Source organism: Lithobates pipiens, unplaced genomic scaffold (genome assembly GCF_037356315.1).
Source record: "Lithobates pipiens isolate NorthernLeopardFrog02 unplaced genomic scaffold, aLitPip1_a1.2 Scaffold_23, whole genome shotgun sequence".
NCBI classification, from domain to species: domain Eukaryota; kingdom Metazoa; phylum Chordata; class Amphibia; order Anura; family Ranidae; genus Lithobates; species Lithobates pipiens.
Window position 1 is genome coordinate 296,165,107 of NW_027507785.1, and position 21,637 is coordinate 296,186,743.

Consider the following 21,637-nt stretch of genomic DNA (forward strand, 5'->3'; position numbering starts at 1 on the left):
TGCAGAAAGTCTATTAGGCATCTGCATACAGAAATTTGATAGAACAGTGGTGGTAATGTCCCTGGAGTCCGTGGGTGCTGTAATAAGCCATTTATGGGACTATACCTACTAGTAGCCTTGTTAATTTTGAGTGCAGTTAGCGTACAGTATATGAAAAGCTCAAACTTATTTTTTTTTTCTAGTTTTAGGTACAGTAGAGAAGGGTTAAAATCTCCTCAGGTTATTTTTTTTGCTACCTTCATCAAGCCGATGAGAATTCCCTTTTCTTTGTCCTGGAGACACAATAGGAATTTTTTCCAAAAGTCATTTTCCCAAAACTGAATGAAACACCTCTCTGAGAGTTGCCACAGGAATATGTGTTCCCCATTGGTGTATTATCCTCCATCTCTTGAAGACAACTCAAATTTTTGGATTCCTGTCACTTTGTCTTTCATCAACAATAGTCACCAGGACTTTGACTTAAGGGTCCAACCATTCTCTACTCTCCAAAACTGAAAAACATGCCTTTACATACACCATTTTTAATTTAGTGATTGATGCCTGCCATGGCATTTGCTTGTCTTCTTACAGAAACAACAGATGCTTAGCGGTCTTTAGCATCAATATGTAGACTTGGATAATTTTGCAGCAAGCAGAGTAGAAAATGCTGAGCTACACTCTCTTTCTAGGCTAGTGACGACAAGGAGTGCACTCACAGGATCAGACAGAGCCAAGCAACTAGCATTTTAATAAGGTGGTCAGCCTTGGAAGCCCGTGTTTCTCTTTGCCTTTGTCTGGCTCTTGGGGCAGTATTCCTTCCACTGACACCAATGATGGGGCACTAGTCCTTTCACCGATACCAATGATGGGGCATGGCTACCGACCCCAGAACATTTTCTATTCCTACTGGCCATAGTCCTGCCCCTCAAATGTCTGAAAGAAAACCCTTTTTTTTTTTAGAAATTTGGAGACCCCTGCTCCAAGGCAAGGACATTAGGTATACACTCCAATGGAATACACTTATAAGGTGATACACTCCAATGGAATACTGCCCCTGGTGCTAAGAATAACCACCACCAATAAAAGCTCAAGAGGTTCCAAAAAAAAAAAAAAAAAAAAAAAGAGATATCACAACTGAGAAATCCTACACTGTTATCATGGTCAAGCAAACAAAATCAATATATAACTGCTTGTCAAGACCAGCAAAGCTTTCTTTTTTTAAAGCTGACCATACCCAATACAATTTTCTTGTTAAATTTCCTTTAGCTTTGCCTTCAGATTTGTAGTGCAATGGCCTGCCTGATTACATACAAATTGAAAGTGTTTTGGGTTTGACCTCATATTATATGCTTTAGGTCAGCGATCTCCAAACTGCGGCACTTTGTTTTCTTTTATCTGGCCCTTGGGGTACTATCCCATCCACTGATACCAATGATGGGATATAATTCCTGTCGCTGACACCAACCATGGAGCATTATTCTCCCATTGACACCATCAACATTGCACAATTCTTCCCAATGACACCAACGATGGTGCATGCTTCCATTAACACCAACGATTGGGCATAATTATTTTCATTGATGCCAACAATGAGCCACTATTCTTCCACTGACAATAGCAATGGGCCACTACTCCTCTCACCGACAGAAACAATGGGGCAGATTTTCTCCCATTGATTGGGCACTATTCCTCCCACTGACACCAACGATGGGGCACTATTTTTTCAACTGACATTAACAATGGAGCACTAGACCCCCCCTCCTCCCGACATAAAATATAGGGTATTGTTTACTCCCACTGGACACTAGGACATTTTCTATTCGCACTGGCCCTAGTCTGCCCCCCCCCCCACCCCAAATTCTGAAAAACAGTAAACTGGCCCTTTGTTTGGAAAGTTTGGAGACCCCCGAGTTTGGTAAATCTAAAGGAAAATTTCAAGACAATTGTGTAGTGTATGGCCAGCCTAACACAATATTTTAGGTCAGCTGCGTTGGGGCATGCTGAGGGGGGAAAAAGGGGGCAGGCATATTTTGGGTGAGTAGCCACTTGCTGAAGAGAATGAAAGAGCAAAGGTACCACAACATGCATGAAACACATTCCAATTGGAATAAAATGGTCCCTTTTGCTATAGACAAATATATCAGAACGCATTCTTTAAAATAATGGGACCACTTTAGAAGCCAATAGTTTCAACTCCACAAATATGAGCCCTTGTTGTCTTTGTACTTTTTTAGCTGACATGCAAGAATGCTTGGCTGGTCATTTTTATTTTTAGAAGAACTTTTACTTAAACACTTTTCCTGCGATGGAAAAAAAATTTTTTACTAAATGTGCAGGACGAAAGTCTGTTTTCTTCAAACATATTCCCAAATATTGGCTAAAAGGAAATAATGTTACAGCTCCAATTAAGCATAGAAGAACAAGGTCTGGAGTTTGATGGTAATACAAACCAAATGATGTAATGAAACAATGTAGGGCTATGGACTAACTCATAGACTCTTGGAAGAAAAGAAAACAAAAGACTCTTAGAAGATGGGTCTTTTATACTTTGATCAACAAAATAAAAGTGGACATCAGACTCCGATTTACTAAAGTGTGGCGAGGACAAGATTTGCTAAGGGGCAAAGGGAGGGAAAGGGAATCCGTTTAAACATCCAATCATAAATTCCTTAAAGAATGATTTAATGTTTGTAGCAAGAATAGTTTACCTTACATTATACTCAAGTAAACCAGGTCCAGGATCAGTTCACTTTACATCCTGTTACATAATTAGACCTTCGGGCTTCTATATTGGGAGCTATATCTAACATGGGAAGTGGGATACTTCTGTATTATGGCTCCAGCTAAGTGGACAATCTATAAATTGTATAAAGTAAACACATATTTTTGAAAATGTACATCTGTTGAAAACTGGGACTATAAAAAAAAGTCTGGTTTTGGGGAGATCAACAACGTTTTCCTACATAAAGTTCTAAAATAAATCTGAAAAGTTTTGATTGTATAAAATGTTCAACCTTTTGCTCAGGAACCCCTAAATAGATTTATTTAATTGCCCTAGTTAAATTGGGTCCATCTGTGTGCAATTAAAGTGTCACATGACCTCAAAATAATTATGCTTCTTTCTAGAAGGCTTAAGACCATGTACTAAACAAATCTAAACAAACAGCATCATGATGACCAAGGAGCCATCAAAGCAAATTGGGGATAACATTTTTAAATTGCATCAATGGCAGGGCTATTAAAAAAAAGCCCAAAGATTAAATATACAGAACCATCAAAATCCAATGTTAAAAAAAATAGAATAAACGAAGCACAAAAACAAACCTGCCTAGGCAAAGCCATACACCAAAACTCAAAGCCCCTGTACACACGGTCGGAGATTTCGACAACCAAATCCGTCAGATTTTCTCCGTCGGATCTTGTCCGAAACTGTTGCATACACACGGTCCGACTAAATTGTCGAAAAATCCAATCTTTCAGAATGTGATGACGTAATTTCGTTACGATGGGACTAGATTCAGGCTAGTAGCCAATAGCTTTGATGTAGGAATTTGATCTGAGCATGCGTGGCACTTGGTCCGATCAAAATTCTGTACACATGATCAGATTATGTTCGACTGGCCCAGTTGGTCGAGAAATATTTCCAACATGTTGGAAAATTGGGTCCGATGGAGATTCGGACGGAATCAGTCCGATGCATACCACACACAGTCGGATTATCTGACGACACGGTCCGATAAGACGCATTCCATAGGATTCTCCGACCGTGTGTACGCGGCAAAAGACTAAGTTGGGAGGGCATTAGTAAGAGAACGACCTAAGAGGCTAATGGCAATTCTGAAGGAGCTGCAAAGATTCATGGTTGAGATGGGAATTAAATTCAATATTACAAATAGAATAAAGCACAAAAACAACAACTGTCTAGTCAAAGACATCTACCAAAGCTCAAAGACTAAGTTGGAATGGCAATTCTAAAAGGAGCTGCAAAGATTCATAGTTGAGATGGCAGAAATAAATAACCTGGATGCTGCATAAAAGCTATTAATTATGGCTTAGATGAGAAAAAAGCCATTACTAGAAAAATACAAATCCACCCCCCTTTTAGAGTTTGCCAAAAGCCACCAGAAACAAGGAAAAGGTGTCGAGAACAAACCCAAAATTTCTGGCTTTAATATGGAATGCCAACAATGGTTGCTACGCTGAAAACACCTTGCTACGGCAAAGCATGGTGGTGGCACAATCATGGTTTCATGGATACTCTACTCTACACTGGCAGGGACTGGGGGAAAGCTGGATGGAGCCAAATACTAAAGGAAAATCTTTTTTGTGGAAAAGATACAAGATTAAGGTGGATTCTTCACTGTCTAAAAGTAAAATGGCTCTAAAATATCAGCCAGTGCTATACCACACTAGCGTAAAATAAAGAACCTGAATATCACAGAAGTGTAGATCTAAATCCCGTTGAGCCTTCGTTCAACCTGACAGAACCAGAGGATATTTACAAAGAGAAGTCAGGAAAAAAATGCAGATGTAGGACAAACCTAAAAAGACTGAAAATGTTAAGTACAGCCAAAGGTGTTGACTTGAAGGTAAATATTTATGCAATATATGCATTTTTATTCAACTTTAGCATCACATAATATACTGTACCTTTAATATGATAATTAGAATGTTTAAAATCTATTTTATTTAAAGGTCATTATACTACATCACTATAATCAAGGGATAATAGTAAAATATTATACGTATAGCTTATGTTAAGCAGGGTATTATAAAATTATTATAAGGAATAACTTTTTATTCTTTTGCAAAAAATAAAGCTGTGACAAGGTGAAATGCCTCCACCTACCATCACCATTGCTGCTCAACTTCGATTTACAGTTTACGGACAAAGATTTTGCTCAGAACTCTAATGCAGTTCCTCAATAGAGGGATTTGTCTCAGCCAAACTTAATAAAATGCACAAAGGGATCTGCAGCAGCAGGTAGCCGCTCAAGGAAACTCAGGATTGAAGTCAGAGTCAATACCTTCTTTAGGAAAGTGTGAGCCAAATCAATTTGTTCGGGCCCAGCATCAGGCATGTGTAGACATTTCTGTCTGGCACCCAGATTGGATAAATCTGGTTTGTTTTCTTGAAAAACACAAGTTCCTGAAAGCAAACACATTAAGGCTGCAGGAGGACTCTTGGCTATCGCAGCGGTGTGGCTCTCTTCCATAATTTGGTGGGTGGGTGGGGGGGGAAGGTAGGATCTTGCCTGTCCTTCATGCAGAATGGTTCCGAATGTCTGAAAGCTTATGCGGTGTGAGCATTTGGCATTGGGAAAGCAATTTGTTTAGGTTTGTTTTACTCAAAGGGACAATCGGGTTTACTTACTGTATGGGACACATTCATATTGGACTTCCAAGTACTTGTACGTCCCCGGACATGGGTCAGGGAACACTTCCGAACCCGTGATCACCACACACTGTGTCCTATTGTTACACCTGGAACAAGAAAACAAAGAAGTCCATTAATTAGGTATAAACCATTGTATTGTGCAATATCAGATGGAAAATAAACATTGTTTATAGTAATTCCAGGTTAAAAACAAGAGAAGAATTAGGTTGATATCAGATGGGCGATTCTTTCACTAGAGACAGATCACCAGTGACTGAATCCCAAAAGAGGCTGCTTGTCTGTTCCCATCGATTGGCTCCTGTAGCCACATGCAGCAAAATTGTGGCTCTGTTGCTGGCTCCAATGCTGCTTAATCTTGAACAATAGGGAGGTACAAACAGGCAGCTTTTTTGCAATCCTACCGCTGGCTGTTTGATATTGCCAGCAGCAGGATTGCTAGCCGAAGAATTTGAGATTGGCCTTAGAGTAAGAAAATGCAAATTAGAGTGCAATCCTTATGACAAAGGGATCATTACAATGACCCCTACAAGATAAATGGTCAATAAGCTAGATAGATATATAAAGCGTCCTCCTACCGTTAAGGAATGCTGGAGCATCTAGCTCCTATGGGCAACAACAGTTTGTCCATCATGTGTTAGTGCTTTAGTGCGACATCCTGAATGCAGATACGTGTGAAAAGTAACTTTACCAAGAGCCTGAAGCAATAAAATGTAAAATGTATCTTTTCTACTTCCAAATGTGAACAGCTACCCCACCAGTCTCATTTAGGTGACTATAGAGAACACCAACAGTTTAATAAAGGTGCCCCATGAAGGAAGATGTTACTGATCTAGGCACCTGCTGGATGATCAGATTCACTGGAGATTTAGCTATACAAATATATGCGCAAATGAGAATGCCAGAACCAAAATACCCCATCACACAGGGGATAAAAGCAATGGTTTTGCAATGATTTCCTACAAGCAATTATAAACCCACATCCATCAACTTGTCGATGTATATTCCAAACCCCTGAAAAACGTCCTACAATGATTAAATGCATAGGGGTGGAGTTTTAGTGCTGATGTCATTGCAGTTCCAGTGAAGGGAACTCTTAAGGCTTCAGCATACCAAGACATTTTGGACAATTTCATGCTCCCAACTTTGTGGGAACAGTTTGGGGATGGCCACTTCCTGTTCCAACATGATTGCGCAACAGTGCACAAACAAGGTGCATAAAGACATGGAGCGAGTTTGGAGTGGAGGAAATTAAATGGCCTGCACAGTCACCTGACCTCAACCCAATAGAACACCTTTGGGATGATTTAGAGTGGAGATTGTGAGCCAGGCCTTCTCGTCCACATCAGTGCCTGACCTCACATGTTTTTCTCAAAGAATGGTCACACATTCCCATAGACACACTTCAAAACCTTGTGGACAGCCTTTCAAAAAGAGTTGAAGCTGTTAAAGGGTGAGACAACTCAATATTAAACCCTACGGAATAAGACTGGGATGCCATTAAAGTTAATTTGTGTGTCCATGTTGGGTAATGGCGGATTCTCTGAGTTTTCCCCTTTATGGTGCAATAAAAACTTAAAGGAACTTACGGTAATGGGCAAAATAGAGGAGTGGGATCAGAAAGGTATCCACTACCTAGCACATATATAGGGCAGGGACACTGAAATCATTTCAGGAGATAAGTGGAGAGTATGAGATTTCAAACAGACTATTTTATAGAAACTTACAGGTCAGGCATGCCTTGGATAAACAATTCAGTGGGAAGGGACCAGAGTGCAGTGAGATACCTCTTCTAAAGAAACTGGTAAACGCCAGAACATCCAAAGGGCTAATATCAAATATGTATAAGTATATAATGGAAGCAGCACAGGAAGGAGAGGTGGAACCTGGTAACAGATGTAGGTGGGAGAAAGACGTGGGGACAATAGCAGAGGAGCAATGGAAGTGGGTCCTGGCATTAGGACCTAAGGTCTCGCTCTTCCCCTCGCAAATGATGTCCCACTTATATCTGGTACATAGGTCTTACTACACACCTGAAAAATTGTTTTTGTTTGGAAGGAGGCCCAATGCAGAATGTCAAAGATGTGGGGACAGAAGGGGATACCTGGTGCATATGATTTGGCGATGTCCCATACTGTATAGGTATTGGAAAGGGATAATGGGAAAAATAAATTCTGTGTTTGGGACATCATTGGACATGGAGGCAAGGGTGTGTATTTTGGGCTTAATAGAAGAAAGGGGGGTACCGGGACCCACACAGATAGCAATAACTAGATGCTTGTTTCAAGGAAGAAAATTGATTGCATATAAATGGCAAGATAAAAATCCCCCAAACGGTTGCAGAATGGGTGAAAGTAGTAAAAGATACTATTGAGAAAGAGAAATATATATAAGTAGAGGAGTAATTAAATGAAATTTGAAAAAAATATGGAAGCAATGGTTAGGAGTAATTACATGAAATTTGAAAAAAATATGGAAGCAATGGTTAGAGGTGGAGTACCCCGGAATAGATGTAGGTAACTAAGGAACGATGGGATGATAGTGGGTGAATGAAAGAAGAATGAGAGGTACGCATGGGATGAGGGGTGAAAAGGGGAAGGGAGATAATGTAGAGAGAACAGATCGTTTCTATTCTTGTGGTTATTCTTTATGTATTTCTAATTTACTTTTGTTGTATAATGAAATGTACATGATTTATGAAATGTGGTTAAATAGAATGGAAACCAAATGTATTTTCTTAAGGAATAAAAAGAAAAAAAAATATTTAAATAAAAAAATAAAAATAAAAAAATGTTAATTTGTGTGTAAAGGCAGGCATCCAAATACTTTTGGTAATTTAGTGTATATGTGCCATAAATTCATCTGTAAATTGAAAGAAATTACTATTCACCACCTAAACCAGCTGTTTAGGTAATGAAACCAAGGACACATGTCAACTTCATATACAGAGCATTGCATACCAATAATTTCCCTTTTACCTATTCCCTATACAATCCAATATCAATTGTTTCCAAGAGTGTCGTTTGCACCACATGTCAAAGAACAACATTGTTTATTAGCAAAATTATTAGTAGTACAGTTACAATACAATTCTCAATACAGGAGGAATCATCCTAAACAAGTCCAACTTCACCATGTCCCCCATAAGCCAACATATAATTTATACTACAATAAGAGAATGTGCCTGAGATATGCAAATAAATAAAAATAAGTACAACTCTAACCACCCTTTGAAAAAGAGAGAAGCCACCTCGTTTTGCTCTCTGTCATTATCTGCCATTAAAATGTGGTTCTTAGAATGCCAGCAATGTTTTATTCTTGCAAACAAAACTATATATAAAATATTAATAAGTGCATAAATCTGCTTTTCATCTCGCGCTGAATGTTGTTCAAAATAATGTCGTTGAGAGCAATGTCATCGAGCTCAACATATTTGCTAAGACTTATGATACAATTAATTTGTCGCTTTCAGGAATGAAAAAAGATCAGATTCATTAATGATTTAATAAACACCGCTAACATGGAAAAAAAGGGTTTTAGGAGTTGGAATTAAAACACGCATTGAATAAACAGAGGATCTTAAACTGTAGCTAAGAATCGCAATACAAGTGTTCCAATGCACAGTAAGATTTGTTAACCTCATCCTCAACAGAACGGGTCGGAGGGGCTAGTTCTTAGAAAAGTTTGTTGCCAGATGACCCATTTGACCTGCATGGTCAATACTTTTTTATACCCCTTTATGAACAAGGGAGTTTTGCACCTTCGTTTCCGTTTTTGACCAAAACGTGTCCAAGTTAACGCTTTAGAGATGGAAGGGTCAGAACTTTGGTCATGTTCTCCTGCTATCATTTGAGATATATGTCCTTCTGACAAACCTTTACAATACAGGAAGTAAAGGGAACTCTCCAACAGCAACAAAGACAATAACTTTGTAGTAGCATAGGGGAAAGCTAGAACCGCTATCTGTGTTTTTGTTACAGAGTCTCCCCAATTTCCAGTCTTGTAAAACCCAAAAGAAAACAAACACCCCCCAACCTAGTATAATCCAACTTTCCAAGATTGAACACAAATGGATATACATCAGAGGTCTCAAACTGGTGGCCCTCCAGCTGTTAAAAAACTACAAGCCCCATGAGGCATTGCAAGGCTGACAGTTAAGAGCAAGACTCCCAAAGGCAATGGCATGATTGGACTTGTAGTTTCGCAACATCTGGAGGGCCACCAGTTTGAGACCCCTGATATACATAATCTAAGGATGCATTCGCACTATTTTGATATTTTGGCCGATTTACTAAAACTGGTGCACTAAGAATCTGGTGCAGCTGTGCATGGTAGCCAATCAGCTTCTAACTTCAGCTTGTTTAATTAAGCTTATACAAAAAAAAAAAAAAAAAAAAAAAAAAAAAAAAACTAGAAGCTGATTGGCTTCTGTGCAGAGCTGCACCAGATTTTTCACTCATTTTTTCTGCAATCCATGCTCAAAAACTGGTGTTTTGAAAATCTGTTAAAGACATGACGTCCAAAGACTGTAATGGGGTTTTCAGGTTGTTTCATGGTCATTTTAATACAACACAATAGGTACAAAAAAAAACCAAAAAAAACTGGAGCACCAGACCAAGTGTTGGAAGACCATAAGGCGTTTATTTCCTAATGCATCAGAACACATTCCTAAAACATAAAAAGCACAATCCAACCTGTTTCGAGTGTTCTAATGGGCCCCTTCATCAGGGCTTTGAGCTGAGTGTAAAGCAGCCTGAAGTACTGCTGAGTAGAAGGGCTCTTGGTTGGCAGCACACAAATATGTAGAAGGCTCTTCAGGTGAAATCAGAAGGTACAGGAGTGCCGTGCCAACTTTTATTAGTTTAATTAAAAAAAGTCAAAAGAACACGTTGACACATTTAGATGTCGACTGTGCCACTGATCTATTTTTGGACCAGCTCCTCTCATCTTCAGCTCTCACGTTCTAATAAACTGAACAGTGCAAGGGAACATAATGTAGTGTACGTTAGATTTATAAAATTTAAGTCAGCGAGCGTTTAGGCCAAAGGACATGGTTTCCTGCATTTTGAAGGATCTGACACACCACACTGCCTTTGCCATCAATCTTCATCTCTATGGAGTTCACAATGTAGTCAACCTAACCATTACATATGTATTCTGACATGCATGGCCAAGTATATGAAAGTTGCCTTTTGGAGAGATGCTTAGTTTTTACCTAGGTCAGGGCTGGTCAAATTAAACAGTATAGGGAGCCTCAACTTGGACCACTGACAAAAAAAATATTGACATGCTACAGGATATGGACAGAAACTAGAGGCATTCAATGGCTAGAGATCATTCCCATAACAATCCCATTACAAATAGCAGTGCTGACTGCTTGGGTCTGAGGGCTTCACAAGAATTTCCAAAAGGCAGCATGTGGCTCACGGCCTACACCTTGGCCACCAGCTACCCAGACTAATAAAACAAAACAAACAAAAAACTCCAGGTAAAAAAGGTTCTAGTAATTTTAGTGTGTCGAGATATAAGTGCTGCTAAAAGCAGATCCATGAGGCCTGCCAACGTTCCAAACAACTAAAACAACAGAGCATTATTTGTAGTCTAGAATCTTAGTTTCCTCTTTTTCTGTAAAAAAACCCCAAAACCAATAATAAAAAGAAAAGGCATCATGGACAGAGATTTACTTGTACCCTTAAGGCAAATAAAATATCAGAGAGAGGGCACATCCAAGAGATTTTAATACTTTTTTTACATTTACAAAACTAAACATAAAATGTCAAAGTTTAAAAAAAGAATAGAACAAACAAAGACCCTATTGTCTCAAAATGAAAGGCTCGGTTTCAAAGCAAAAAAAGATCATTTCTAGAAGGTGAGGAAACAGAAATAACATGGGAAAAACGTTTTCCCTCTTGGTATGAGAAATGTGAACAAAATAATATTAAGGAAGCAGTTCTGTGCTGTGGATTTTGAAAGCTGCCAGACAGCTTAAAAACCCAAAATTGCAAACTGCAGGGGTTACGAATTGGGAAGAATTTTTGGCACATCTAGCTATGGAAGGATATTTTCAATTAGGGTCTAGATATGTCAACAGTGGAAATAAAAGTGGCTCAATTAATTTGTGTATCCATTTTAAAACACCCGAGCATAGGCCGAATCATAAGTAGACACAAATACAAGCCATCAACACAAAATACCAAAATTTTAGATTTCCAGAGCACTACACAATTCCACTCTTTGGTTATCAGGTCAAAGGACAGGTCTTGTTCACATTAAAGATATAAAGAGAGACATCAATTGTTCAGGAATGAAACGGTTATGGTTTCAACTGCATAATGAATAAGTGGGAAGTATAGCAGAACAAAAAGTAACAAAAGTAGATAAGAATTAACTAAATTTGTTTTTTTCCCCCCAATTTTGCATGGTGGCCTAAAGTGTATGCCCAAGAAAAAACAAAAAAAACCCCTATATTATTAAATCTTTATTTCTTGGTGGTGGAATCAAGAAATTTTCTTTTCTTCCACCCCTGGAGGAAGGGAAATAGATCAAATCATGTATGGGCCACCTAAATGTAAGAAGAGTGCATGTTCTTCCAATGTTTTTGTGGGTTACTTTCAGGTCCTCCGTTTAAGACAGAAGACATGAAATCAATGTATTCAGGCAATATAGGACGTTCGGGTTACTGTATCTAAATTGTAACTTAAAGTGGTAGTAAAGTCCACTTTGTGGTTTTTACCTACAGGTAAGCCTATAATAGGGCTTATCTGTAGGTACAATATCTCCTAAGCATGCACCATTTAGGAGATATTCACGCTAGATGCAGCCAGAGATGTCACTGGCTCACTCGCTCTGAAGGTCAGGGATACCCTGCTAGACCTTTAGAGCACCATGCCATAACCGAGGGCTCGGGAGTAATGCCATCGTGGCTCCGGACACTCACTCAGCTGGAGTCTGTGAAACCAGAAGAACGACCCAGTGCAGATGAAGACCCTCTCGGCGTTGACAGCGCATCACTGGAGGGCTTTGTTCTAAGGCAAGTATTTCATTATGTGCTACAATGCATACTAGGACATTATACTATTATTTTGCAGGGGAAAGTTGTTGTTTTTTATATAATATTGCAGCGGTTTACTACTAACTAAAGGAATGTTCATTGGTTTGGCCATTAGGAGATGAATCAACAGACAGTTGGAAGCTCAAGGTAACCCTAGCCCACTGGAAAGTAATGACACCACAAATGATCAAAGTTTCTCTTGGCACTTGCACACGTACATGCTAACAAAGGAAAAATAAGAGGTCCTATGGCATTTTTTTTTTAAGGCTGGAAATTTGCAAAAACAGACTAAAAAGTCTACCCCTTTTCTACCAAAATTACCTACTGATGGCACCCACGTTTTGCCGAAATTTTCACTGATGTTTTCTAAAATATTAAAACAGACCCTTGCACTTGATTCAAGCAGCTCCTGGGTATGATATTTTTCCTATTTGCCCTTGGTTTAAGGTTCTGACCATTTTATATTATGGGATAAAAGAATGTTTTGTTCAGCCTACAATCCCGACAGCAAAAAAACAGTATTTAGCACATCAGTTAAAGAGCATAAAAGACCTTCATAGATTTGTAAAGAAGTTCAATAACAGCTTAGATCTTAAAATATTATAATAATGTTTTGCTTGTTTGAAGACAATCTTAGGTAACACAATGCAAAACAAATTACTTGAAATCTCTATTCTCCCTCATTTGTTATTACTCGCTACCAACCGTGGAATGATGGAAAGAAGATTCTCCGTGCAATCTATTGTGCAAAGTGTTTTAATCAATATCCTTGTTCTACTGATTAAGCCGGGACTTCTGTTTTGGCAAGATAACATTAGTTTCTCTTGTCATGCTCCAAAAACTATTGGGAATCTTCAGCCGATCATTAGATATGCTACAATAAAGCAATAGTGCTTTCTCTTTCTTCCTTAAATTACTTCTCTGCTGTGCTATCACCCGTCATCTGCACTAGCACTGGATCATTATTAGTGCTCCCCTGAAACCACTGCCGCCACCACTCTGTCTCTAAACCACTGGATGCCATTTTCAATTGAGGTTTCGGCGTGAAAATATAAATTAGGAAAATTTCATTACCTCCTGCCAGGGGCCATTCTTCAGCAACTATTCGCAAAGATTAAAAATGCAGAATGGAAATGAAAAGCATATGACATCAACATCTACCAAAGGCAGGACTCGGATACAGGACACTCTGTCATTAAAGGCTGCTGTCACCTGCACTAATTAATTCAGTTAATTTTAAGCGTGCACCAGCAACAGAAGGTGCACGGAGATGAGAAAAAGAGGTCAATGGAAAGTGGTTTAGAAAAACTAGCAGAATATTTCTTGCTCTGATAATATAGAAATACTTTTAGACTTTCAAAAAACAAAACAAAAAAACAAAACGGCAAATAAAATCTACATATTTCTCAGAAAATTATAATATATATATATATATATATATACACACACACAATATATATATACACACACACACACACACACACACACACAATATATATATACACACACACACACACACACACACACACACTAATATATATATATATATATATATATATATATATATATATATATATATATACACACACACACACACACACACACACACACACACTAATATATATATATATACATATACATATATACACACACACAAACACACACACACACACATTATATATACATACACAATTTTTTTGGTGCATATTTTTATTGTTCCAATTTTTGTTAAGAAAAACTGTGTATAATAAAGATGTTTTAAAATTTCTTTATGAACAAGTGCCAGAAAACATGTTAAGAAGTATTCAAGAGCAATGCTTTGCTGTTTTTATTTATTTATTTATTTGCCTTCCTCCGGAGGATCACCTTTGGGTATAGGAATTTGTATATAGGATTGTATGCCTCCCCCCTTTTATTGGTTGAAATAGATAGACTTGTGTCTTTTTTAAAACCAGACTAAGTAAAACACTAGGAAAGACCACAGGCCAACAGTGGACCTTCACTCAATTGAAATCCTTAAAATGGCCAAGGCCTCATAGTATCAGGAAGAGGGTCACAAGAAAAAAAAAAAACGATTTAACACGGCTGTCATATTATGCACGTTACAAGTGACCATATAAATACACAAAGCTACAATAAAGGAATTAAAGAAACAATCCTCACTTATTATTGGATAGAAAGTGTCTCAAAGGCCTCAAGAAATCAGGTTATTGGTCTTAAATGTATTGCGGACATGCAGTTTCAAGGTGACCGCTAATATACTTTTTACTCTATGGAATAATTATGGTTCAAAAAATGTATTAAATTACAGATTTGTTCAAAAGAAATTCAATGACAAAATAAAAAATAAAATAAAAAAAATAAAAGAAATTCAGATTCAAAAAGGATATCGGGGAACAGGAGAAAGAGCAGAGAAGGGCAACCAAACTGATAAGAGGCATGGAGGAGCTCAGCTATGGAGGAAAGATTAGAGGAACTGAATTTGTTCACTCTTGAGAAGAGGAGATTAAGGGGGGATATGATCAACATGTACAAATATATAAGGGGTCCATATAGTGAACTTGGTGTTGCGTTATTCACTTTTACGGTCAACACTGAGGACAAGGGGGCACTCTTTACGTCTAGAGGAAAAGAGATTTCATCTTCAAATATGGAAAGCTTTCTTCACAGTAAGAGCTGTGAAAATGTGGAATAGACTCCTTCCGGAGGTGGTTCTGGCCAACTCAGTAGATTGCTTTAAGAAAGGACTGGATTCTTATCTAAATGTACATAATATAACTGGGTGCTAACATTTATAGTTAAGATTGAAAAAAAGTTGAAAATCGGATTGCTTCTCTGGGATCAGGAAGGACTTTTTTCCTCTGCTGTAGCAAATTGGATCATGCTTTTCTGAGGTTTTTTTCACCTTCCTCTGGATCAACTGTGGGTATAGGATTGGGTATATGGGATTGTATGATTTTTTTTCTTTTATTTTTTTTATGATTGAACTAGATGGACTTGTGTCTTTTTTTCAACCTAACTATGTATTGATGCTCACAGCATTCTAAAATGTACAGATTTTTAACAGTTATAGGGAAAACGTTTAGCTACTTATATTTATAAGGTTATAAGGTAAAATAAATAACACAAAATGAGAAGGTCAAGAGATAGGGTTGGCAACCTCATCCTTGTTACTGCATCACTGAAGATAAAATTCACTGAAAAGTGGGTAAAATGAGGTAAGAAAGTGTGGCTCCATTAAAAGTGATTGAAAACTAATGAATTCTTCATGAAAACCCCTGAATGCAAAGTAACCATGAAATTAAGAAACTAAATGTAGTGTAAATAATATAAAAAGTGCACGTATCCCAAGACCATTCTCTTGTTTGTCACAGGCGTGTTATTAAACATGAACACCTTCAAGTCTTTTTTTTTTTCTATTTCCATTAAGGAAAAAAAAAAAAAAGTTTCCACATTATTTGAAATGTAAAAAATTTGGGTAAAATATTTGTCTTTCTATACGTACACAATTTATCCTCAACATTTAGTTACTTTCATAAAATACACTTTTATTAAAACACATTAAAATTTTTCAACCACCTTAAAAATCAAGATAAACGGAATAAAAAAAATAGTATTCACAATCGACTCTAGTTTTCTAAATATGTCAATACTTTTCAGAGGACAACCATATTTTCAGAAAGATGGAATTGTGGCAATTTCACGCAGTCTCCGCTCTAATTCAGTTTGCAGTCAGGACTCTGTGCAGGCCAGTCAAGTGCCTTCACCTCAAACTCACTTACCCATGTCTTTATGGACCTTACTTTGTGCACTGGTCCAAATCCTTTGGTAGAGGGGGGATTATGGTCTGGGGTTGGGGTGGGCCCCTTAGTTCCAGTGAAGGAAACTCCTAATGCATCAACATACCAAGACATTTTGGACAATTTCTTGCTCCTAACTTTGTGGAAACAGTTTGGGGATGGTCCCTTCCTGTTCCAACAGAACTGCATCCCAGTGCACAAAGTAAGGTCCTTAAGGACATGGATGAGCGAGTTCAGGGTGGAGGTACTTGACTGGCCTGCACGTGACTTCAACCCGGTAGAACATCTCTGGCATGAATATTGATTGGAGACTGCGAGCCAGGCCTTCTCGTTCACATCAGTGCCTGATCTTACAAATGCGTTTCTGGAAGAATTGTCAAACATTCCCATAGACACACTCCTAAACTTTGTGGTCAGCCTTCCCAGAAGAGTTGAAGCTGTTACAGCTGCAAAAGGTGGGCCAACTCAATATTGAACCCGACAGACTAAGACTGTCATTAAAGTTCATGTGGCAGGTGTCCCAATACTTTTGATAATATAGTATATGTCTGATGCAGTCAGGATGTAGTTTCGGTGCAAACTGAAAACGAGAAATGTTTCCTGAGCAGTGCGGTAAGGCTCAGATGCAAATTCAGGTGCATTGACTTCTATGGGAATGCTTCTGAATCATACATCATTCAGTTGTGAACAGGATAAAAAAAAATACTGACCTGATCCTGATGAAACTCTCATCCCGATGAAACCCCGATCCCGATGAAACCCCGATCCCGATAAAACCCCGATCCCGATAAAACCCCGATCCCGATAAAACCCCGATCCCGATAAACTAACCGGATCAAAAATTGAAACTCTGAACTACTTTGTCAACTAGCTGTAAAAACTGAGCTTCAATTCGCACCACACATGTGTGAACCCAAGCGTACAAAGAACGCAGACCTCTAATTATCCTCATAAGCTCTTCTTGTCAGCAGGTACAAGTTAGCAGCTCATAAGATAACTTTTTTTTTTTAGCACTTCTAAAAAAGAAAAAATATACTTTAAACCATTATACATCATCTTTGCGATTTGTAGACATTATAGCCTGGGGGTCAATTAATTTACACACATGGTTTGATCAGTATCTCACAGTATGATTTGCTCACCCATACCAGGCATAACCACCACTTGGGGATATAACTTGCACACATTCTCACCTACAAAACACTACTGGCATTTAGAGGGAGCAAATTGGAAATTGCAATGGGTTTCACTAGTTAGTTCAATTAGCAAAGAAGCTGAAACCAAAGCATGCAAAAGATGCAGTGCAATAAGACATAACCTTGCGTAACCTTGGAAGCAATCTCCTGACTTTTTCTCAATAACCCTAGCTAATTATCGGCAAAGTTAGAGGCCTTTTGTGGCAGGTAATTTTTCTTGGACCAGGAGTTTTTGGGCTTTTCAATATTTAATTAGGCTGCTTACGATATGAAAATTCTTGCATATACATTGCTCTTCAATTCCTCCTAATTACATTCACATTTTGATTGGTCATCTTAAAACCACCTCTCTCCTTATAATTATTTACTCCTTGAAGATCACTCAAAGGAGAATGTATTTTTCACCTTTATAGCTTTTGCGTTCCACAAATTGCTTTTCAGACCGCTAATTACCCACTTAGAGGATTAGAGACTATAATAACGCAAAAGTAACCTGCATTTAGGACAGATTTTTACAGGATGCGGAGATATATACAGTATATATTGTGTGTAAAGGTGCCCAGGAGAGCAAGACTTTTTTTTTCTTTTCTATTTATTTTATCAAATAGAAACTATACATGGAGTTCAGTACTGATTCCAGAGAGTATCCGTGGTGATTCATTTGTTCAACCAACCGCAAGAGATGTGAAAAACAACACTGAACTCATTAATTAGGATGTCCACTAGTGTTGCGTTTTGTCATCAAGCGAAATTTTTTTTTATTTTTTTCTATTTAAATCTCTTTTTTTATGTGAGAAGGCACTTTTCAAAGCACTGAGAATTACTTTGGTGTAATAGTAATACTTAAGAGTACTGATGATATATAAAAAATAATAATAATAATAATAATAATAATAATAATAATATTATAATTTTTAAAAAAAACAAACACCAATGGGTATAAAAGAAAACCAGTTTGAAAACGTTGCACAAACATCTTTATTAAGGCAAATATGGTCTTACTTTTTTTTTTTTTTTTTTTAATAAAAGTTTATGGCCAAATTTCAGTCATCGTGCCAACTGGAGAACATGAAAAGCAGTGGTGTTGCCAAAAACAACCAATCAGGTAAACACTTTAATTCTTCAAGGGATTTAAATTTTGTTATATGAGAGATCCAATTTGTTGATTTTTTTTTTTTTTTTGGGCTAGATTTGGGACGATTTGTTTCTTAAAAATATGTGTATGCCAACTGCAATTGTGAGCAAACACTATACAGAAAAAAAAAAAAATCAATGACGAGTTGACAGAGTGAAATGCTTTTTTAGCACACCAGCTGTTTAAACACTGTTGTGGCAGCCACCCTTTTGGTGGGGAAAATATATTTTCACAACCGTGTGGACTATTAATCCACCGGGAACGGGTGACATCATTCAGGTATGCAGGATAATATTGGTTTAACCCGAAAAATGCCATCAATGTGTGTAGCATATGTACGGGAAATACGGGAATTATTTAATGGTTAAACGCCTATGCCTCATCTACTATCATAAATGAACAGATTTGTTTTCAACGTTTCTTTTATTAGGTTTGAAAAAAAGAAATGTTATAGTCTGTGAAAAAAATTTCAGTTTAAAAGGAGGACTTTGGTCTGAAAAGTTAAGAAGATGTAAATATGAAACCCTCAGCTCTCGACTGGTATTTTCTTTTCTTTTTTTTTTAATTTTTAATTTTTTTTTTTAAAGGTACATGCTTTGGGACTGATGTCCCAATCTGGATTCCATTACCTACACTTGCTGCATGCTTGGTTCAGGCAAGTGACTCAATAAGCAGTAAAATATTGTATAAATATATAAAAAAAGAGAAAAATAAGTGATTTGCTAAAATAAAAAAAATACTGTCTACAAAAAATAATATAATAGCAGTGCAGTAAGAAAGACATTGTAAGATGGAGTAGTTTGAAAAAAAAAATAAAAAAATAAAAAAAGGGGGGGGTATCAGGTATTGATTTTTTAATATCTATATTTAAATTGTGGCAGAGGTATTACTACAATTGCTTCCCACTTGAAAACGCAGACAGCGTGACTGAATAACAGATGGTAACAAGGTTAAAAAGTCTTACAAATCAATATAAAATTTAATTGCAAAAAGAAAAACAAAATTGTTTCTAGCTGCCTTCAAATCCCTTTTTAACCACTTTCAGACCGGACCATTTTGCTGGTAAATGACCAGAGGTCTTTTTACACTTTGGCACTGCGCTGCTTTAACTGGTAATTGCGCGGTCATGCAATGTTGTACCCAAACAAAATTTGCGTCCTTTTCTTCCCACAAATAGAGCTTTCTTTTGATGGTATTTGATTGCCTCTGCGATTTTTATTTTTTGCGATATAAACGTAAAAAGACCGCAAATTTTGAAAAAAAATGATATTTTCTACTTTTTGTTATTAGAAAAATCCAATAAACTCAATTTTAGTCATACATTTAGGCCAAAATGTATTCAGCCACATGTCTTTGGTAAAAAAAAAGTCAATAATTGTATATTTATTGGTTTGCGCAAAAGTTGTCACATCTACAAACTAAGGTACGTTTTCTGGAATTTACGCAGCTTTTAGTTTACGACTGCCTATCTCATTTCTTGAGGTGCTAAAATGGCAGGGCAGTACAAAACCCCCCCAAATGACCCCATTTTGGAAAGTAGACCCCCTAAGGAAATTGATAAGAGGCATGTTGAGCCCATTGAATATTTTATTTTTTTGCCTCAAGCGATTGAATAATGACAAAAAAAAAAAATTTTTTTTTTTTTTTACACAAAGTTGTCACTAAATGATATATTGCTCACACATGCTATGGGCGTATGTGAAAGGACACCCCAAAATAAATTCTGCTGCTTCTCCTGAGTATGGGGATACCACATATGTGGGACTTTTTGGGAGCCTAGCCGCGTACGGGGCCCCGAAAACCAAGCACCGCCTTCAGGCTTTCTAAGGGCGTAAATTTTTGAGTTCACTTCTCACTACCTATTACAGTTTTGAAGGCCATAAAATGCCAAGATGGCACAAAACCCCCACAAATGACCCCATTTTAGAAAGTAGACACCCCAAGCTATTTGCTGAGAGGCATGTTGAGTTCATGGAATATTTTATATTTTGCCACAAGTTGCGGGAAAATTACAAACTTTTTTTTTTTTTTTTTTTACAAAGTTGTCACTAAATGATATATTGCTCATGCATGCCATGGGCATATGTGAAATGACACCCCAAAATAAATTCTGCTGCTTCTCCTGAGTACGGGGATACCACATATGTGCGACTTTTTGGGAGCCTAGCCGCGTACGGGGCCCCGAAAACCAAGCACCGCCTTCAGGCTTTCTAAGGGCGTAATTTTTTGATTTCACTCCTCACTACCTATTACAGTTTTGAAGGCCATAAAATGCCAAGATGGCACAAAACCCCCACAAATGACCCCATTTTAGAAAGTAGACACCCCAAGCTATTTGCTGAGAGGCATGTTGAGTCCATGGAATATTTTATATTTTGCCACAAGTTGCGGGAAAATTACAAACTTTTTTTTTTTTTTTTTTTTTTTCACAAAGTTGTCACTAAATGATATATTGCTCACGCATGCCATGGGCATATGTGAAATGACACCCCAAAATAAATTCTGCTGCTTCTCCTGAGTATGGGGATACCACATATGTGGGACTTTTTGGGAGCCTAGCCGCGTACGGGGCCCCGAAAACCAAGCACCGCCTTCAGGCTTTCTAAGGGCGTAAATTTTTGAGTTCACTTCTCACTACCTATTACAGTTTTGAAGGCCATAAAATGCCAAGATGGCACAAAACCCCCACAAATGACCCCATTTTAGAAAGTAGACACCCCAAGCTATTTGCTGAGAGGCATGTTGAGTTCATGGAATATTTTATATTTTGCCACAAGTTGCGGGAAAATTACAAACTTTTTTTTTTTTTTTTTTTACAAAGTTGTCACTAAATGATATATTGCTCATGCATGCCATGGGCATATGTGAAATGACACCCCAAAATAAATTCTGCTGCTTCTCCTGAGTACGGGGATACCACATATGTGCGACTTTTTGGGAGCCTAGCCGCGTACGGGGCCCCGAAAACCAAGCACCGCCTTCAGGCTTTCTAAGGGCGTAATTTTTTGATTTCACTCCTCACTACCTATTACAGTTTTGAAGGCCATAAAATGCCAAGATGGCACAAAACCCCCACAAATG

At 37.7% G+C, this 21,637-nt stretch overlaps 1 protein-coding gene across 25 annotated transcripts in view; it reads right to left on the minus strand.

The window, feature by feature from the left end:
• Window positions 1-21,637, minus strand: part of ADGRL2 (adhesion G protein-coupled receptor L2) — a 284,260-nt gene that overhangs the window by 101,831 nt on the left and 160,792 nt on the right. For all 25 annotated transcript variants that reach the window (XM_077450365.1, XM_077450363.1, XM_077450386.1 and 22 more), the window contains exon 4: window positions 5,354-5,463. In XM_077450365.1, coding sequence (XP_077306491.1) covers window positions 5,354-5,463 — 110 coding nt within the window. The remainder of the gene's footprint in view (window positions 1-5,353; window positions 5,464-21,637) is intronic.